We start from the raw sequence: 14,232 nt of genomic DNA on the forward strand, positions 1-14,232 counted from the left end.
TAACAAGTTCCACTACCAGCTGCAGAGGCAAAACCTTAGGGTAAGCCACTAGCCCGGCAGCAGCCCTAGGTGTCAGTGCACCACGGACATCTGGGTGCTTTCTACTGTACAGACCAGCTATTCTCTCAAATTCAAGCACAGTCCCTCTCCCTTTAGGGGCATGACTACTAAATTAGCCACAGATCCAAGAGACGCTTCAGTATTCTCTCGGGAGGTTATAGCTCTGTTAGAAAAGCGAGCTATTTGCACAGCACAGCCTCTCCACTTGATAGACTGGTTCTACTCCAGGTCCTTCCTGGTGCCCAAGCAGAGCTTCAGAATGTTCACCATGCAACATTTGTTGCATTCAATCAGGCCAGGCGACTGGTTCACCACAGTGGACTTAAAGGACACATTTCCACATCCTCCATAAAACCAGGACAAAGGAGGTACCTGCGGTTCGGTTTTCAAGGAATAGCGTGCCAGTTCCATTTACTGCCATTTGGCCCCTCTCTAGCTCCAAGTGCATGGAGCTATCTTGACCCCATTGAGACTCAGAGGCATCAGAATGCTCAATTACCTGGACAACTGGCTCATTTGCACAGGCCCACACGAAACTTGTCGCCGACCACATTCATCAGTTGGGCCTGATGATGTATCGTGCAAAGAGTCAGCTAACACCTGTGCATATAGCCTGCTATCTAGGAGTGCAATTGGACTCCCCATGCTGTCCACAATAGTGTTTTTCAGCCTGTGTTGAACCCAGTCTCGTCACTGTCTAAAGGCGCTCTCTTGGTGGACACAGCCTGCCCATCTACGTCTAGCGTAACATCTGGCAGGAGAGGTCATCACCACGGACTTGTCTAGCCGTGGCTGGGATGCAGTGTGGAACGGCAGGGGTGCACCACCAGGGTTGCCACAACTTTTTGGAGCTGCAGGCAGTTTATCTGGCCCTAAAGAATTTTTTACAGGAGGTTCAAGGGAGACATGTGCTTGTCTGGACAGACAACACTACTGTGGTGGCTTTTACAAACCGCCAGGGTGGACTCAGGTCTCCTAGTCTCCATCGTATGGCCTGCAAGCTGTTGCTCTGGACACACGAACACCTATCACTGCAGGCGGTAAATCACCCCAGGGTGGGAAACTGGGCGACGGACCTCCTTTTCTGGAGAGTTTCCAGCTACTCAGGGTGGAAGCTAAACTTCGAGGTGGTGAGCTTCATTTGGGACAGGTTTAGGAGAGCAGAAATAGATCTCTTTGCCTCCCAGGAATCGACCCACTGCCCCCTTTTGGTTCTCCATAACAGTAGATGGGGACCCGCTGGCGATAGATGCCTTGGCAAATCAGTGGCTGGCAACTGTTGTATGAGCTTCCGCTGTGTCTAGCAAAAGTCAGGCAGGACTGGGCCATGGTGCTATTAGTAGCCCCTTACTGGCCCAGGAGACTTTTGGTTTTCAGCTCTGATGCACCAGCCTTGGAGTCCGCCCAATCACCAAAATCTGCTCAGTCAGGCACGGGGGACCTTATGGCGTCACGACCCATCGATCCTACAGCGCTGGGTTTGGACCCTGAGCCAAGCCGTCTGGGTCTTTCCAGTAGGATCGTTGACACCCTGCAAAATGCCAGAACAGCATGCACAAGTTTACAGTACAGTACAAGTGGGGAGTCTTTCAGACGTGGTGTCTGCCTCATGGGTTTGACCCCACAATTTGTCCCTTGGCAGGATGTGGCAGTGTGCCCCGCCCCTGTGCATATTTTTGTGTTATATGTTGTATGTATGGTGTTAATGTTGGTCTATTGTAGTTGGTACATGGGATATAATATGGGTTACGAGAACAAGTGTTTAAAATGTATATTTGTATTTAGGCACAAGGATTGCATAGCACTTCACGTGCTGGTAAAATGTAATATGTGAGCACGGGGAATTGTACTAAATAAATTCACGTGCAGTTGTACCAAGACTCCTTGAATGATTGATTAGCAATCAAGTCTTGGTGCAGCTGCATAAAAGCAGCATATTGTCACTCACTCTGGGTTGTGTGTTCGGTGAGTGGAGAACGGGATTGGAGACAGAGGTAATAGTAATTTTCTTTTTTTTTTTTTGCAAGACGAAATAGAAACTTGTCGTGGGACATTATTCACTTGAATCCTGGCGGCGCATCTTTCGTATTCCAGTATTCTTTCATGTTCAGCCACAACCCTAAAACAGCATGTAATCTATTTCTTGTCATACCGTCTGATTGTGACCATCATGAAAAAACCCTCATGTTTTGGATTTAGATTTTTTTTCTGTGCTTTCATTTCTAGCACATTTGTTGGACTCACTGCAGATGTACTCCTGTAGCTCTGATGAAAAGAACAGCTCACAGATTTCAGCTGGTCGGGTTGTGCTGTGTGGTATGAATCCCGGACCTCGTCTCTGTGTAATTGTTTATTCAGTGTTATTTCTCTTCTGGTAATTCTGTTAGGTCCAATTCGAGACGAGTTTTTGTTCAGCAGCCGAATTAAAGGCATGTCTTCATTTGTACTTTCATCTCCTCCCTCTGCTCCTCTCTTCTTCATCTTCACCCTCCTCCTCATCTCCATCCTCTTCATTTAAAACGATATCGCTGTCGTCCCCATCCGGATTCCTATATAGGCTCGCCCAATTATACTTTTTATTGGCCTCAGAAGCCGTAAAGCCTATAAATGATTCTCCTCCTTCGTCACTCGCAACAAAACACACTCATTAAATTCATCCTCTCAGCCGTCAGCTCGGAGTGGCCTTTGTCAGAGATTTAACTAATGAAAAGCTGTATTTTGTTTTACAGCTGTTCAGTTGGCTAATATTAATAGCAAAACTGTGCTATTGGTTGGCACATTTTGTTGTTGCTAGACGATCTCAAGTGCTTTAGCAACATACATCACTGAGCCGACTGGCCCAATAGTACTCTTGGGGTTAAGCAGCGTCTGTTTGTTGGTTGACATGAAGGCTGCGTTATGTTTCAACAAGTTCAGTTCAGAAGCATTTTCAATTGCATTTAGTACCGAGTTGTAATATGAATTACTTCAAACTTGTAGACAAACAGTCAATCTTGAAATGGTTCCGGCGTTCATAGTTTTCAAATACACACAATGTCATCAGTTTGATTAAACTGTTATGTTGTTTCAGTTGTTCATCAAAGTAGCATTATTTGCTTTAATCTTAGTGTTACACTGTATTAAATGTTTTTACTTCTGGTTTGCATGTAGATATTTCTTATCCAAATAAATAGTATTTTACTTTAATCTTTTTCTTTGAAATATAATACTAATTCTGTGGATGTGTTTGTTACTTTACACAAAGTGTTAATTTGGTGATCCTTTTTTTTACCCAGAAGTGATTGGAAGTTAATCCCTGACTGAAATTAATCCTTTCATTGGCAGTTTGAATGACACTTCCTTTTACACAGGCAATCTGTGTCATCAACATAAGCAGCAAGATTAGTTATTACAATTATTCTAAAACAATTTAATAAGTTAAATTGTTACTCATTCTTCAAACTGCATTTTTATTTATAGCTCTAGTCATGGGAGAGTGTCTTGTATACAGTAGACTTCTGTTAATCCGTGTATCAATAATTCATGTTTTGATAATCAGAGGTTTAATACAATACATTATCAAAATTAATTAGTACAGAAATCATCTGAGCTATGCGGAAGTGGTTATTCACACGCTTTATTAGTGCAAAAATCTGCATATCAATACGGTAGCGGGCGGTCATAATTAAATTGAGTACAATATAGTGTAAGCCAACAGACAATACTGCATTGTAGTTAATGAAACCCAGTGACAAGCGAGCAGAAAGCAGACTTAAGACTTTCTTAACCTGGTAGTCTAAATATGAAGAGCAGTTATGACAATTACAGACTCGGAGCAAGATCAGTGACTTTTTCAAACCAGCACTCTGCCTCTGAACAATGCTGATTATGTACAGTATATATATTGACAGTTGTTGGGACATTGTTTTATTTGTGTATTTTTTGAGTTTTCAATTAAAAGTGCAGGGATTTTCCAAATAGTAAACTCAATTTTGGCTAATCTGTGTTTTTCACTAATTCAGGCTCAAATCAGTCCCAATCTGCACGGATTAACAGGTCAACTGTACTGGTTTTCCAGACAGACGTTAGTTAAAATATTATAATTGCTTTGCTTGTTTATACAAGACTGGCAGGTACTGAAATAAAATGGGAAAGGACAAAAAAAAAAACTTTAGCTCGCATCCAAACAAACTCAGTCCCTTTGCTCGCAGGTAAGTGTGAACAGCAAGCACACTGGCACATTGTTTCAAACTAAACAAACCAGACCAAGTCCGTTTGAAACTGACCCAGTGTGAATGTAGCCTGTGTTGTTAGGGTAATGGTTCATTCTTGATTGTGAAGTAACTGAAAGACAGGTGTTGTAGATAATTTACTGGCTGAGAACAAGGTACAAGCAGTGTTAGGTGTGTGGCTTTCTGTCATTTTGAGCGTTAGTATGGAGGAATGTAACATCAACTATTGGTGGCATTGAAGCAGGAAGTTCCCTTTTCAAGTATGAAATGTAACCATTGCCAAAAAGGATATATTACAACCCGAATTACCTGAGCACTTAAACCAAAGCTGTTCCTTTACGATCCCTGTCTGCGTCTGGCTTTGTCTCTGGAGTTATCAGTGACTATTGATGATTATTCAGCCAAAACTACGGCGATTTTAAGTTTGTATTTCATGTTCTCTCTCTCTCTTTCTCTCACTTCTGAAGTGACTTTGCTTTAGTAGCTCTCCATCCCCGTCAACAGGATTCAGTCTGCTGCGAGGTTTCTCACTCTCTCCCGTGCGTCTTTTCATATATGTCATTTTAGCAAGTTTTCTCTCAGAAATCTTGCACACGTGTAGTCTGTCTCCCTATACCAGGTTCTCCTCTGCACACAGAGAGTATCCTGTGCTAGCTGGCTGATTTTCCAGGCAGTGTTTCACGCCACAGAGACACTGCCAGTGTTAAGGGCTTTTAGCTACACAGTGCGGTTGATTTGGAGCCTTTTTGACTGGGAATTTATCCCTAGTGTGTGCCATTGCTGTGTCTGCTTTAGCGTCACTGCTAACAAAGGCAACTAGATTATTCTAGTTAGGCGATCTGCTGATCCTGTCTGTTTAACAGTGCATGTCACTTCTCATGTACCAGAGCCGGTACCAGTGACTTGATTCAGTCCAAGAGCCAGCACCAGTAACCTTGTTCAGTACCAGTGACTCGGTTTGGTACCGGGTCGATTCCTGTGACCCGTTTGGGACGGATTGTTGGTACCAGAGCCAGTACAAGTGGCTTGGTTGGTACCAGAGTAGGAACACTGTATTTGATAGGGTTCCAGCTGTTTTTTTCATTGTTGCACTTTATAACGTTATTAATTAGATTCAAGTTTTCAGAGTGCATTTAAACAGCAGATCTGTTTACTCGCCAAACAAACTCTGTCGAGCAGTGTCCCTTTTTTCTCTTTTTACAAGTTTGCTTTAAACAAAGGTACCACTTTTCCTTTCTCCATCGTTTGGGTTGTGTCAGAGACATATCTTAAAACATTTTATTAGAAATTAGAGGTTTATTTCACTTCATGTGACCTTGTTTATCCCCTTTTGCGTTACGTGCTCCTCCCCTTTGCGTCCTGTGCTTCTACCATTTTGTTTACTGCTGGCTGCTCCGACCTCTCGGCCCAATATTTGACCGTCAGTACTTTATTAAGGGGTGGTACTTATCCATTGTTTATTTAACAATTAATGTGCCATATTTTCCAAACACGTTGGCTACTTTTAAGTTAAATATCAGGTAGACATGTTTTTGTTTTATGTTATCTGGAATGTTCATTGTTAAATTAATTATACTTGTATGAACTAGGTTGGTATCAGAATTAATGGCATAGTGGAGGTTCAGTGAAAATGCAAAGTCGTAATGCTTAATGGAGATCTATCCGTAATAAACTCCTAATTTAACATTTGTTTAAAAATATCCATGTAGTATAAGATGGCTTATCCTTTTTTTATTTTTTTTAGGTGAAGTCCGAGGCCTCCTGGGACTCGACAGTCCATGACTGCCCCCAGCTGAGCCGCGGAACACCCCCAGACCAGCGAGTCTACTTGGTAGTGAAGGCAGTGGTGCAGCTCAGTCACCCTGCCGAAATGCAACTGGTCCTGCGCAAGCGTATCTGTGTAAATGTCAGCGGCCGACAGGTAGGTGTAAACTCTTCAAAATAAATGTATGGGTAATGTAAGGTTTCCATTGTTGAAGCTTGGATTAGTGGGAGTTTTTCTGTTGGAAGCATTTACTGCAACATCAAATAGAGCTGCCTGTCTTGACCGAAACTAATAATATTTAACATTACTACGCTGTCACGTGCCGCTGTTTCAGAAAGAGTGTAACATTTTCATTTTGAAGCAGTGCACTGTCTGCAACCTTCTAAATGCCGCTGGATCATAACTCAACTTATGTGATCCAGTGAAACATTGCAGGTTGTACAAAATACTTTGCCACCAGTATAAATGTAAAATTATTGTACTTGATCCGCTGCAGTAGTTATTGTAAATTTTTTTATTCATTTTGGACACACGCAAAATGTTCACTCACTTAACAATATCAGTTAATCTCCTAGGATACTAAACCCGACCCGGGTGCCCATATCTACCAGTCCATGAGGAGAAGCCAGAGTGGCTATTGGCGGCTGCTTAGTGTCAATCAATAAAGCCTGTCCAGTCTCCTTTTTCAAATTGAAACAAGCTTATAATCACGTCAGGAACCTGGACAGAAACAGAAATTAATTGGATTTAAGTGCAGGGTAAAAGTACATGTAAAGTTTTTTTCAACCACTTTTTCAAACAGTTATAGCAACATATGGGTACGTGCAACACAATTGAAAAAAAAGGTCCTTATGTACCCTTGAAAACATCAGGATTTGTTTGAATGGGGTTTTTTTATACCGTGCTCTATAAAAAGAGGACGTATTGTCCCTTTAAACTTACTGTGTGGGAAGTTGTTTTTTTTTTTAAGCATTTTAACTCTAGTGATCGATAGTCTTCGTTAGAATTTAGACGATAACACTGTGTAACAATTTTTTTTTTTTTATGTTCCTGGGTAGTAAGTGTTATTTCCTAATTTCTTATGCCTCAAAAGTATAGAAAATGGCTCCTTTTCCCCACAAACTTTGCTTTTGTGACCAGGACAGTGATATTTCAATATTTTGTATTTACAGTATCATCGTAAATCTAAAAAAACTACTCACTTCTAAATCTTTTGTAGTCATTTTTGTATTACTGTAGTATAAATACATGTTAATTTGGATTCATATGTTGTTTTTTTCTGACTTTATGTGAACGAAAAGACACACATTTGCCCGTTTCCCATTGGAAATAGTGATATTTTGAAATATCACTGTCCTGGTCACAAAAGCAAAGTTTGTGGGGAATAATAGCCATTTTCTATACTTTTGAGGCATAAGCAATTAGGAAATAACACTTACTACCCAGGAACAAAAATTGTGTTTCATAGTGTAATCAATGTCAACGTCGGGGTTCGATTTACAACGCCAGTTACAATGTTAAAATATGTCCAGGCTACTAGAGAAAACTACCATGCTGTATAGCCTATTGTATAAATTTAATCTGTGGAGAATGGTAGAGATATCTGTGTGAATGTGAGAGCCAGTCAACGCAAGCAGTAGGGTGTGGGTTCAGGTCGGGCTGCAGGTCTTATTAAAGCAGGTCGGTTGCGGGTGAGAAGACAGTGCTGCAGCAGGTTGTAGGTTCGGGTCGGGTCCTGTAGTAGTGTGTCGAGTCGGAAGCGGGTCTTAAAAATCGGACCCACACAGGACTCGGGCAATGTCTCCGCCCCCAGGAGACGAATACGGATGTTGCATAGGGATCAGCGCCATTTTTCCTTCAGCCTGCCTGTTAGTCAAAACTAAGGAGATAAGTTGATGTATCCACTTTCATTTCAAATTTGAAATAATTTTGCTTTTAATTTTAAACTTGTAATTATTCTTGGCCTATGTTTGGATTAAGTCCCCTCTGCGGCCTTGTCTGTCGCTGCCCCTGCCCCATCCCCGGGATTAAATTCAGGTCCTTCTGCTGAAGTTTTCACAAACTCTCTCTTGCTTTTTGGATCTTCGAGAGTTAATATAATTTAATACCTTCATGTATACATATTTATTTAATAAAATATATATTTGAGCAAGTTGTAATTGTGTCGTCGTCCCTAGAAATCCAGCACGCATGTATCTTGTCTCCCTGTACTAGGTTCCCATCTTTAAACATGCTAAATGCCTGACTTTTCCAGTCATATTTTCCACGCTATGGAAACACTGCCAGTGGTAGTGGCTTTTTAGTGACACTGTTGTCGAATTGGCAGGAGCCTATTCGACTGTAGAATATTCAAAGTGTCATTGCTGTGTGTCCTTTTGCGTCACTGCCAACGATGGCTACTAGATTTTTGTGTAGTTAGCAGGTGATCTGCAGTCCCTGTCTGTTTAACAGTGCATGCTTGCAGTTGCGAGTGGTTCTTTCAGGTCGTCACCTGCACTTCTTGTGGTACAGAGCCAGTAGCAGTGGCCCGCTTTCGGTACTGCAGTCGGTATCAGTGACCCATTCAGTACCGAAGTCGGTACCAAAGCCTGTACCGATGAAGTGGTTAGGTGCGGTTCTGCACCAAGACCATTACCAGTTCTCCATTCTTGTGCACTTTGTAGCGTGCAGTCACAGTGCAGTCAAATCAGGTTATTGTTGGATATTAATATACACTATAAACTTGTCTGAGAAAGTTTCAAGTTAATGTGTTGTCGTCCTTGGTCAAAGTAGACAAATACAACTTTGAGTCATAAAAATTCCTTTGCGTAATCACAAACTGAGATCCCGGTAAACATGTAATTCTGGACATTTGACATGAAGCAGTTCTCTTTACCCCCTTGAATGTGGAGAGGGGGGAGAGCGTCAGTCAAGTTGACAAGACAAAGCAAATTTGAGTGAACTGTCAATCACAAGTTGTGGGCAAGGCCAAGGAGTGTCCAGAGGCAAGCTGACCAGTGTTTAAGCACGTTGCATGACGTTAAACACCACCCATGAATTCAAAGATCCAATCAAAATGGGTCATGGTATAATAAAAAAAAAAAAAAAAAAAAAAAAAACTGGAACAAGGTGTGAAGTAAGGAAGCAGTCTGTAAAAGAAATGTGCTTCTGAAAGTGCTGAAGGTGAAATTTGTTCTGAAATCTGCTCTGAAGTGGGAATAGAATCAGATATGAAAATGGCTAAAGTCATGTCCGGAGAAGTGCTGAGCAGCTCTAAAGGGGGCTCTGCTCTCGGCACTGTGTGCTAAACTCCAACCAGGAAAAGGGACGACATGCCCTGTCAAAAACTGCTTGGAACCAACTCGCACAGAAAGGACCTGATGAGAAACCAACAGCCATTCCGGGCATCCCGTACCATAATTTTAACCAAAGTTGTTTAAATGAACTTAGTTAACTTTAAGTGCACTTGTGCTGAGATAATCCAGGTGACTTGTAATCAGAAGGGTATGTAATTAAGAGGACTTGTGGTTTTTCAGTGAAATATTCTGAACACCCAAGACCCATGTGTTTTGCGGTGGAATAACCCAGACACATTCTTTAAACTGTGAGTATGTCTGATTAACAGAACCCATTCCAGCTGGGAACCTTCCGACTAGCCAAAGATATTGTTGGAGATCAGGACCTACGTCGCTTTGAAAAGTACTGTTATTGTGTTGCGAGCCGTCGCAATACAATGCGTACTTCAAGCAAGGTACAGTCTTCTCTTTCTGTGGAATGTCAGACCCAGAGAGATGGGAGAAGCTGCTAAGGAGATTGACTCCTTTGTTGAAAATCAAGTATTCAAAAATCAAATATTTACCATTTTATGACTTGAGAAATTAACTGTAGCAAATGCTGTCAAGTTAGTGGATAAATTGTTCTAGGAATAGAGTATAACTTCCTGTTTTAGAGTTTGAAAGAAATGTATTTTGTTTGTTGAAATATGCAACTCAAAGGAGTTACCTAATAAATGCAGAGACATTGATCATTGCCCCATTTCTGACCATTTTTGAATATAGAATCAATTCAGATTGCTAACATTTAGTTTGGTAGATCACGTCTAAATTAACATGGTAAAACTAATTTGATAAATTATTTTTATATAAACAATTTATTTTTAAATAAATTGTATACCTAATTCACTACAACTCTGTGTACGCAACAGTTTTCAGCACCAGTCAGTGTTGCTGTCTGTGTTTCTTGTGTGCATACATTGCACAGCTGAACTGTTTCAACCTTGCACCATGCCTGGGGTTCACCCTTGTGCTGTTTGCAAAAGAAACATTTTGGCAGAGGATAAGCACAACAGGTGTATCCACTGCCTGGGAAGAGAGCATGCAGAAGAAGCAGTTAAAAACCGCAGCAGTTGTCTTGTGCTCATTTTTTTGAGACACTAGAAAGCAAGCTAGCCTTCTGTTCTAGGGACCTTTGTCCATCTCTGACACTGGCACAGCATCCAGACTCGCCCCTTTTATCCCCTGCAATGCGGTCAACAGTCTCCACTCCCTGTTGCATCTGGAACTAGGAAGTGACCCTCTAAGGGTAGGAGCAGGACTAAGTGTTCCTTTTCTCATCTGCTGAGGAATCTGATATCTTGACTGCCACGGTAAACCACTCCCTAGCCTTGGCCCACGGAGGATGAGCTCAAGGGCTCTATATTTGATAGGGTGCCCGCTGCTGTGTGCCAGCGACCCGACCCCCCCACCCCCAGGTTCTTCAGGTTTTTTTTTGGCACCAGGTGAATCGTCCTGGTAGCACCCAGCGACTGCTCCGGCTGTCTGCAGGTCAATGGACCGTTTGTATAGGGTGCACAACGCAGATAAGCTGGGCCTTGCCCAGTTTCCACTGTTGAGGCTTCCCTTGCCTCTCTGTTGCAGAAACCCAATCCAGCTTTGCTGTAAAGGGACGTTTCATAATAAGCTTTGCCGCATCACTGAAATGATGCTGAAGAAAGACAATGTGGCCTCAGCATTTTGCACGAGTCTTGGTAGCTACAGTAACAAATTGGTGGCTTACCAGTCCATGCTGTTAAAATCCCTGTCCTCTGACCACAGGCCCTCGCCCCTCCGGTTGGACGAGCTGATCTTGGTCAATAACTACCTGCTCCAGTTGTCTGCATACAATGTTCAGACGTTGCGCAGTTGCATGGCCGCATTGGTGACGGCAAGAAGGCAGCTCTGGCTTGCTCAGGCTCAAGTGCCTGACAAGGACAAGGCATTGTTACTGGATGTACCTGTAACAGCGGGGCATAGGTTTGGGCCAACAGTGGATGAGATGCTAAAACACTCTTATATAAATAAAATAAAATAATCGGAAAGGCACATACATCACATACAGTATCTTCCCCAGTTTCAGGCACGGGTGTATAGTGCTGTTATATGAATTACTATCTGTGAAGTGTAGGTACAATAAATAAATAGGTTGTTTTGACCAGTATCAAACCTGACAAACCTGCAACGCCAACAAATAAAGAAATCTCCTTGTTTTATTCTTTGTAGATACACAGGCATTCATTTTTCACTCTCCACTGCATGTATACAGATGACCCGGTCTGTCAAGCACATTTCTTGGGGACTGCTGAAATCTGCCAGTAAAAAAGAAAACTGCACACACTTTTACAATACAGTTTTCTTATTTTTTCATTGAAGCATGTTAAAAAGATGTGTTAAACTTTGCAGATGCACTTAAAAGCGATTGCACGCTATTCTCCCAGGAGGACCTGGTTCTCGCACTGCCACAGCTCCTGTACGGTCTGTCTTCGGAATTACTGGCCTGTCACAACCTGCTGAGTCACACGCGGGGCAGTCTGTGGCATCCAAATCAAACAGTTCTGCAGGTGTGGGTCTGGCTCCTGAGTGGAGACATTTCACCTCGGGTTATCTGACAGGGTCATTGTCACCCTTCAGAATTCCAGGGCAGCGTCTATGCACTCTTAGTATGGCAACAAATGGGGTGTCTTCCAGACATGGTGTCAGTCGCGTGCACTGGACCTCACAACTCTCCCCATGTCAGATATACTGCAATTTTGCAGGACCTTTTTGATGGAAGGGAAATCTTCCTCCACACTTCAGGTCTACCTGGCAGCAATCTCAGCTTGCCATATTAAAATGTACTCAGTTTCCCCAGGAGCACACCAAGCAATCCAAGCAATTGTCTGTTTGATTCGGGTCTAAATTCCACAGACAAACGCTGTCTAAGCAGCGGCTGTCGAGATGGATTGTAGACATGGTCAGGATTGCATATGATCTAGCCAACCTGCCCCCACCAGAGAAGGTCACAGGTCAATCCAGAAAAAGCCTTGTAACCTTTTGGGCATTATTCCAGTGTGCATCTGTCGCAGACATTTGCAGTGCTGCAGTACGGGTCATGCCTCATACTTTTACCAGGTTCTACAGACCTTGATTGTAAATCAGCAGGACCCTGGTTTTGGGACCAGAGTGTTAAGAGCAGCCACTCATTCTCCCTTTTAACACATCTTTATTGTGTTCCACTTTGTCCTGGTATAGTTAGCTACACACCTTTTATTTGGACTTTTGGTGTTAAATGCTGAAGTTACTCGGTGTAACCTTGCAGTATATACAGTGCATACGGGCTCTCCCTCACTGTACTGTGGACTATATGCCATGGACCCTTAATTGGCCTTCCGCCAGAATGCTAAAGGCAGTGTATCTTACTTTTTAGCACATCTGCCAGTGCTGCACGTGTCTCACTTGCAATGGCTTGTGTATTATACCGCCATTTGGCAATGGTTACATTTTGTACTTGAAAGGGAACATTAGGTTATTATCATAACCCTGGTTCCCTGAAGCAGAAATGTAAGCATTACCCTCGAGGTTGCTGTGTTCACTCCAACGCAGCAGACATGAAGAGAAAATGATGCTGATCCCTATGGAACATTCATGTTTATCTCCTGGGGGCAGAGATGATGTCTGACACGTACAGAGCTCTTAAAGGATATAAGTGCTCAGGTAATTTGGGTTATAAGAGAAATATGTTACCTATTTGTTAATGGTTACATTTCTCTTTTAGGGAGCCAGGGCTATTCTAATAATGTTACATCTCTTGTTGGATTTTATTTAGTATTTTTTTTTTTATTATTATTATTTTAAATTTGACATGGTATTAACATCATTCTGCAAAACCACCTGTTTATTGTTCAGTACACTGCAGAGCAGGACGGCAACATTTTTGAATGAAAATGACCTTATGGATACAATTTATAAATGTTTTAAGAATTCCTTTTTGACATGAAAACTAATATTGTATTACAGCTGAAACTGTCTAACAGACATTTAATACTTTTTAATAAGACATTTTAATAATTGAATTTGAATTGTTAGCCATGGCCCTGATACTTGGCAGTAGAGATTAAGCACAGCAAATGATGCCCTTTTCATTTGAAGTTATAAAAACAGATCTGGTGGTCATTATGAAAAGTATGGGTCTTATTCGGTGCTAAAACAGCCCATTTTATGTGCTATCATTTCAGTACCGATGTGCTACAGTATTAATACAAAGCTGTAACACATTGCTACTAAAAATGATGTTAATGACCAGTGTTTGTGTTCTTTTTTTTTTATTCAGGGTTTTGCCCAGAGTTTCCTGCGAAGAATGTCTCATCGAAGTACCATTCCAGGCAGCGGAGTCACCTTTGAGATTGTCTCTAACATCCCTGGGGTGAGAGCTGGGAGTGGAGTTTGGATGAAGTGTTTGTCCTACACATAAACACATGTTGATGTTGGCTCCTGCAACGCATGTTTTTAATTTGTTTTTATTTAGTGTCCAGTTATTTTCTTCCCTATTAGAATGTTTAGAAAGTCAAATTATCGCAGCAGCTCCCCACACAGCTCAGGAGAACTGAAAGTTCGGGTGGGCATTCTGCGATCCCACGAGAAAACCAGCTTCCTCTTTTACACCCAGTAACTCCACAGAGAGTGCCAGCAAACAGGACAGGGCCAGCCCTGCAGGTGTCTGCCTGAGCTCACTAGACACCTGGCTGGTAGGGTCCACTGTAGTATGATGAGGAGAAACAGTCCCTTCCGGCTTTGCCTCCCTAACCCACGGGAGCACCAGAGCCAATGTGGTGCTCCCTCTGGAATCCCCAGTGATGAGTGATGACTTTGCATCACGGACAGCACGTGTTTTAGCCCTTAGCGGTCCATTTCTTCAGCGTGCGTC

At 42.3% G+C, this 14,232-nt stretch overlaps 1 protein-coding gene across 2 annotated transcripts in view; it reads left to right on the forward strand.

Moving 5' to 3' along the window:
* kif13bb (kinesin family member 13Bb) overlaps positions 1–14,232 on the forward strand; it is a 124,699-nt gene that overhangs the window by 96,720 nt on the left and 13,747 nt on the right. For both annotated transcript variants that reach the window (XM_041250698.1, XM_041250699.1), the window contains 2 exons: positions 6,016–6,192; positions 13,639–13,731. In XM_041250698.1, the coding sequence (XP_041106632.1) occupies positions 6,016–6,192; positions 13,639–13,731 (270 nt within the window). The remainder of the gene's footprint in view (positions 1–6,015; positions 6,193–13,638; positions 13,732–14,232) is intronic.

Source organism: Polyodon spathula, chromosome 5, assembly GCF_017654505.1.
Source record: "Polyodon spathula isolate WHYD16114869_AA chromosome 5, ASM1765450v1, whole genome shotgun sequence".
NCBI classification, from domain to species: Eukaryota; Metazoa; Chordata; class Actinopteri; order Acipenseriformes; family Polyodontidae; genus Polyodon; species Polyodon spathula.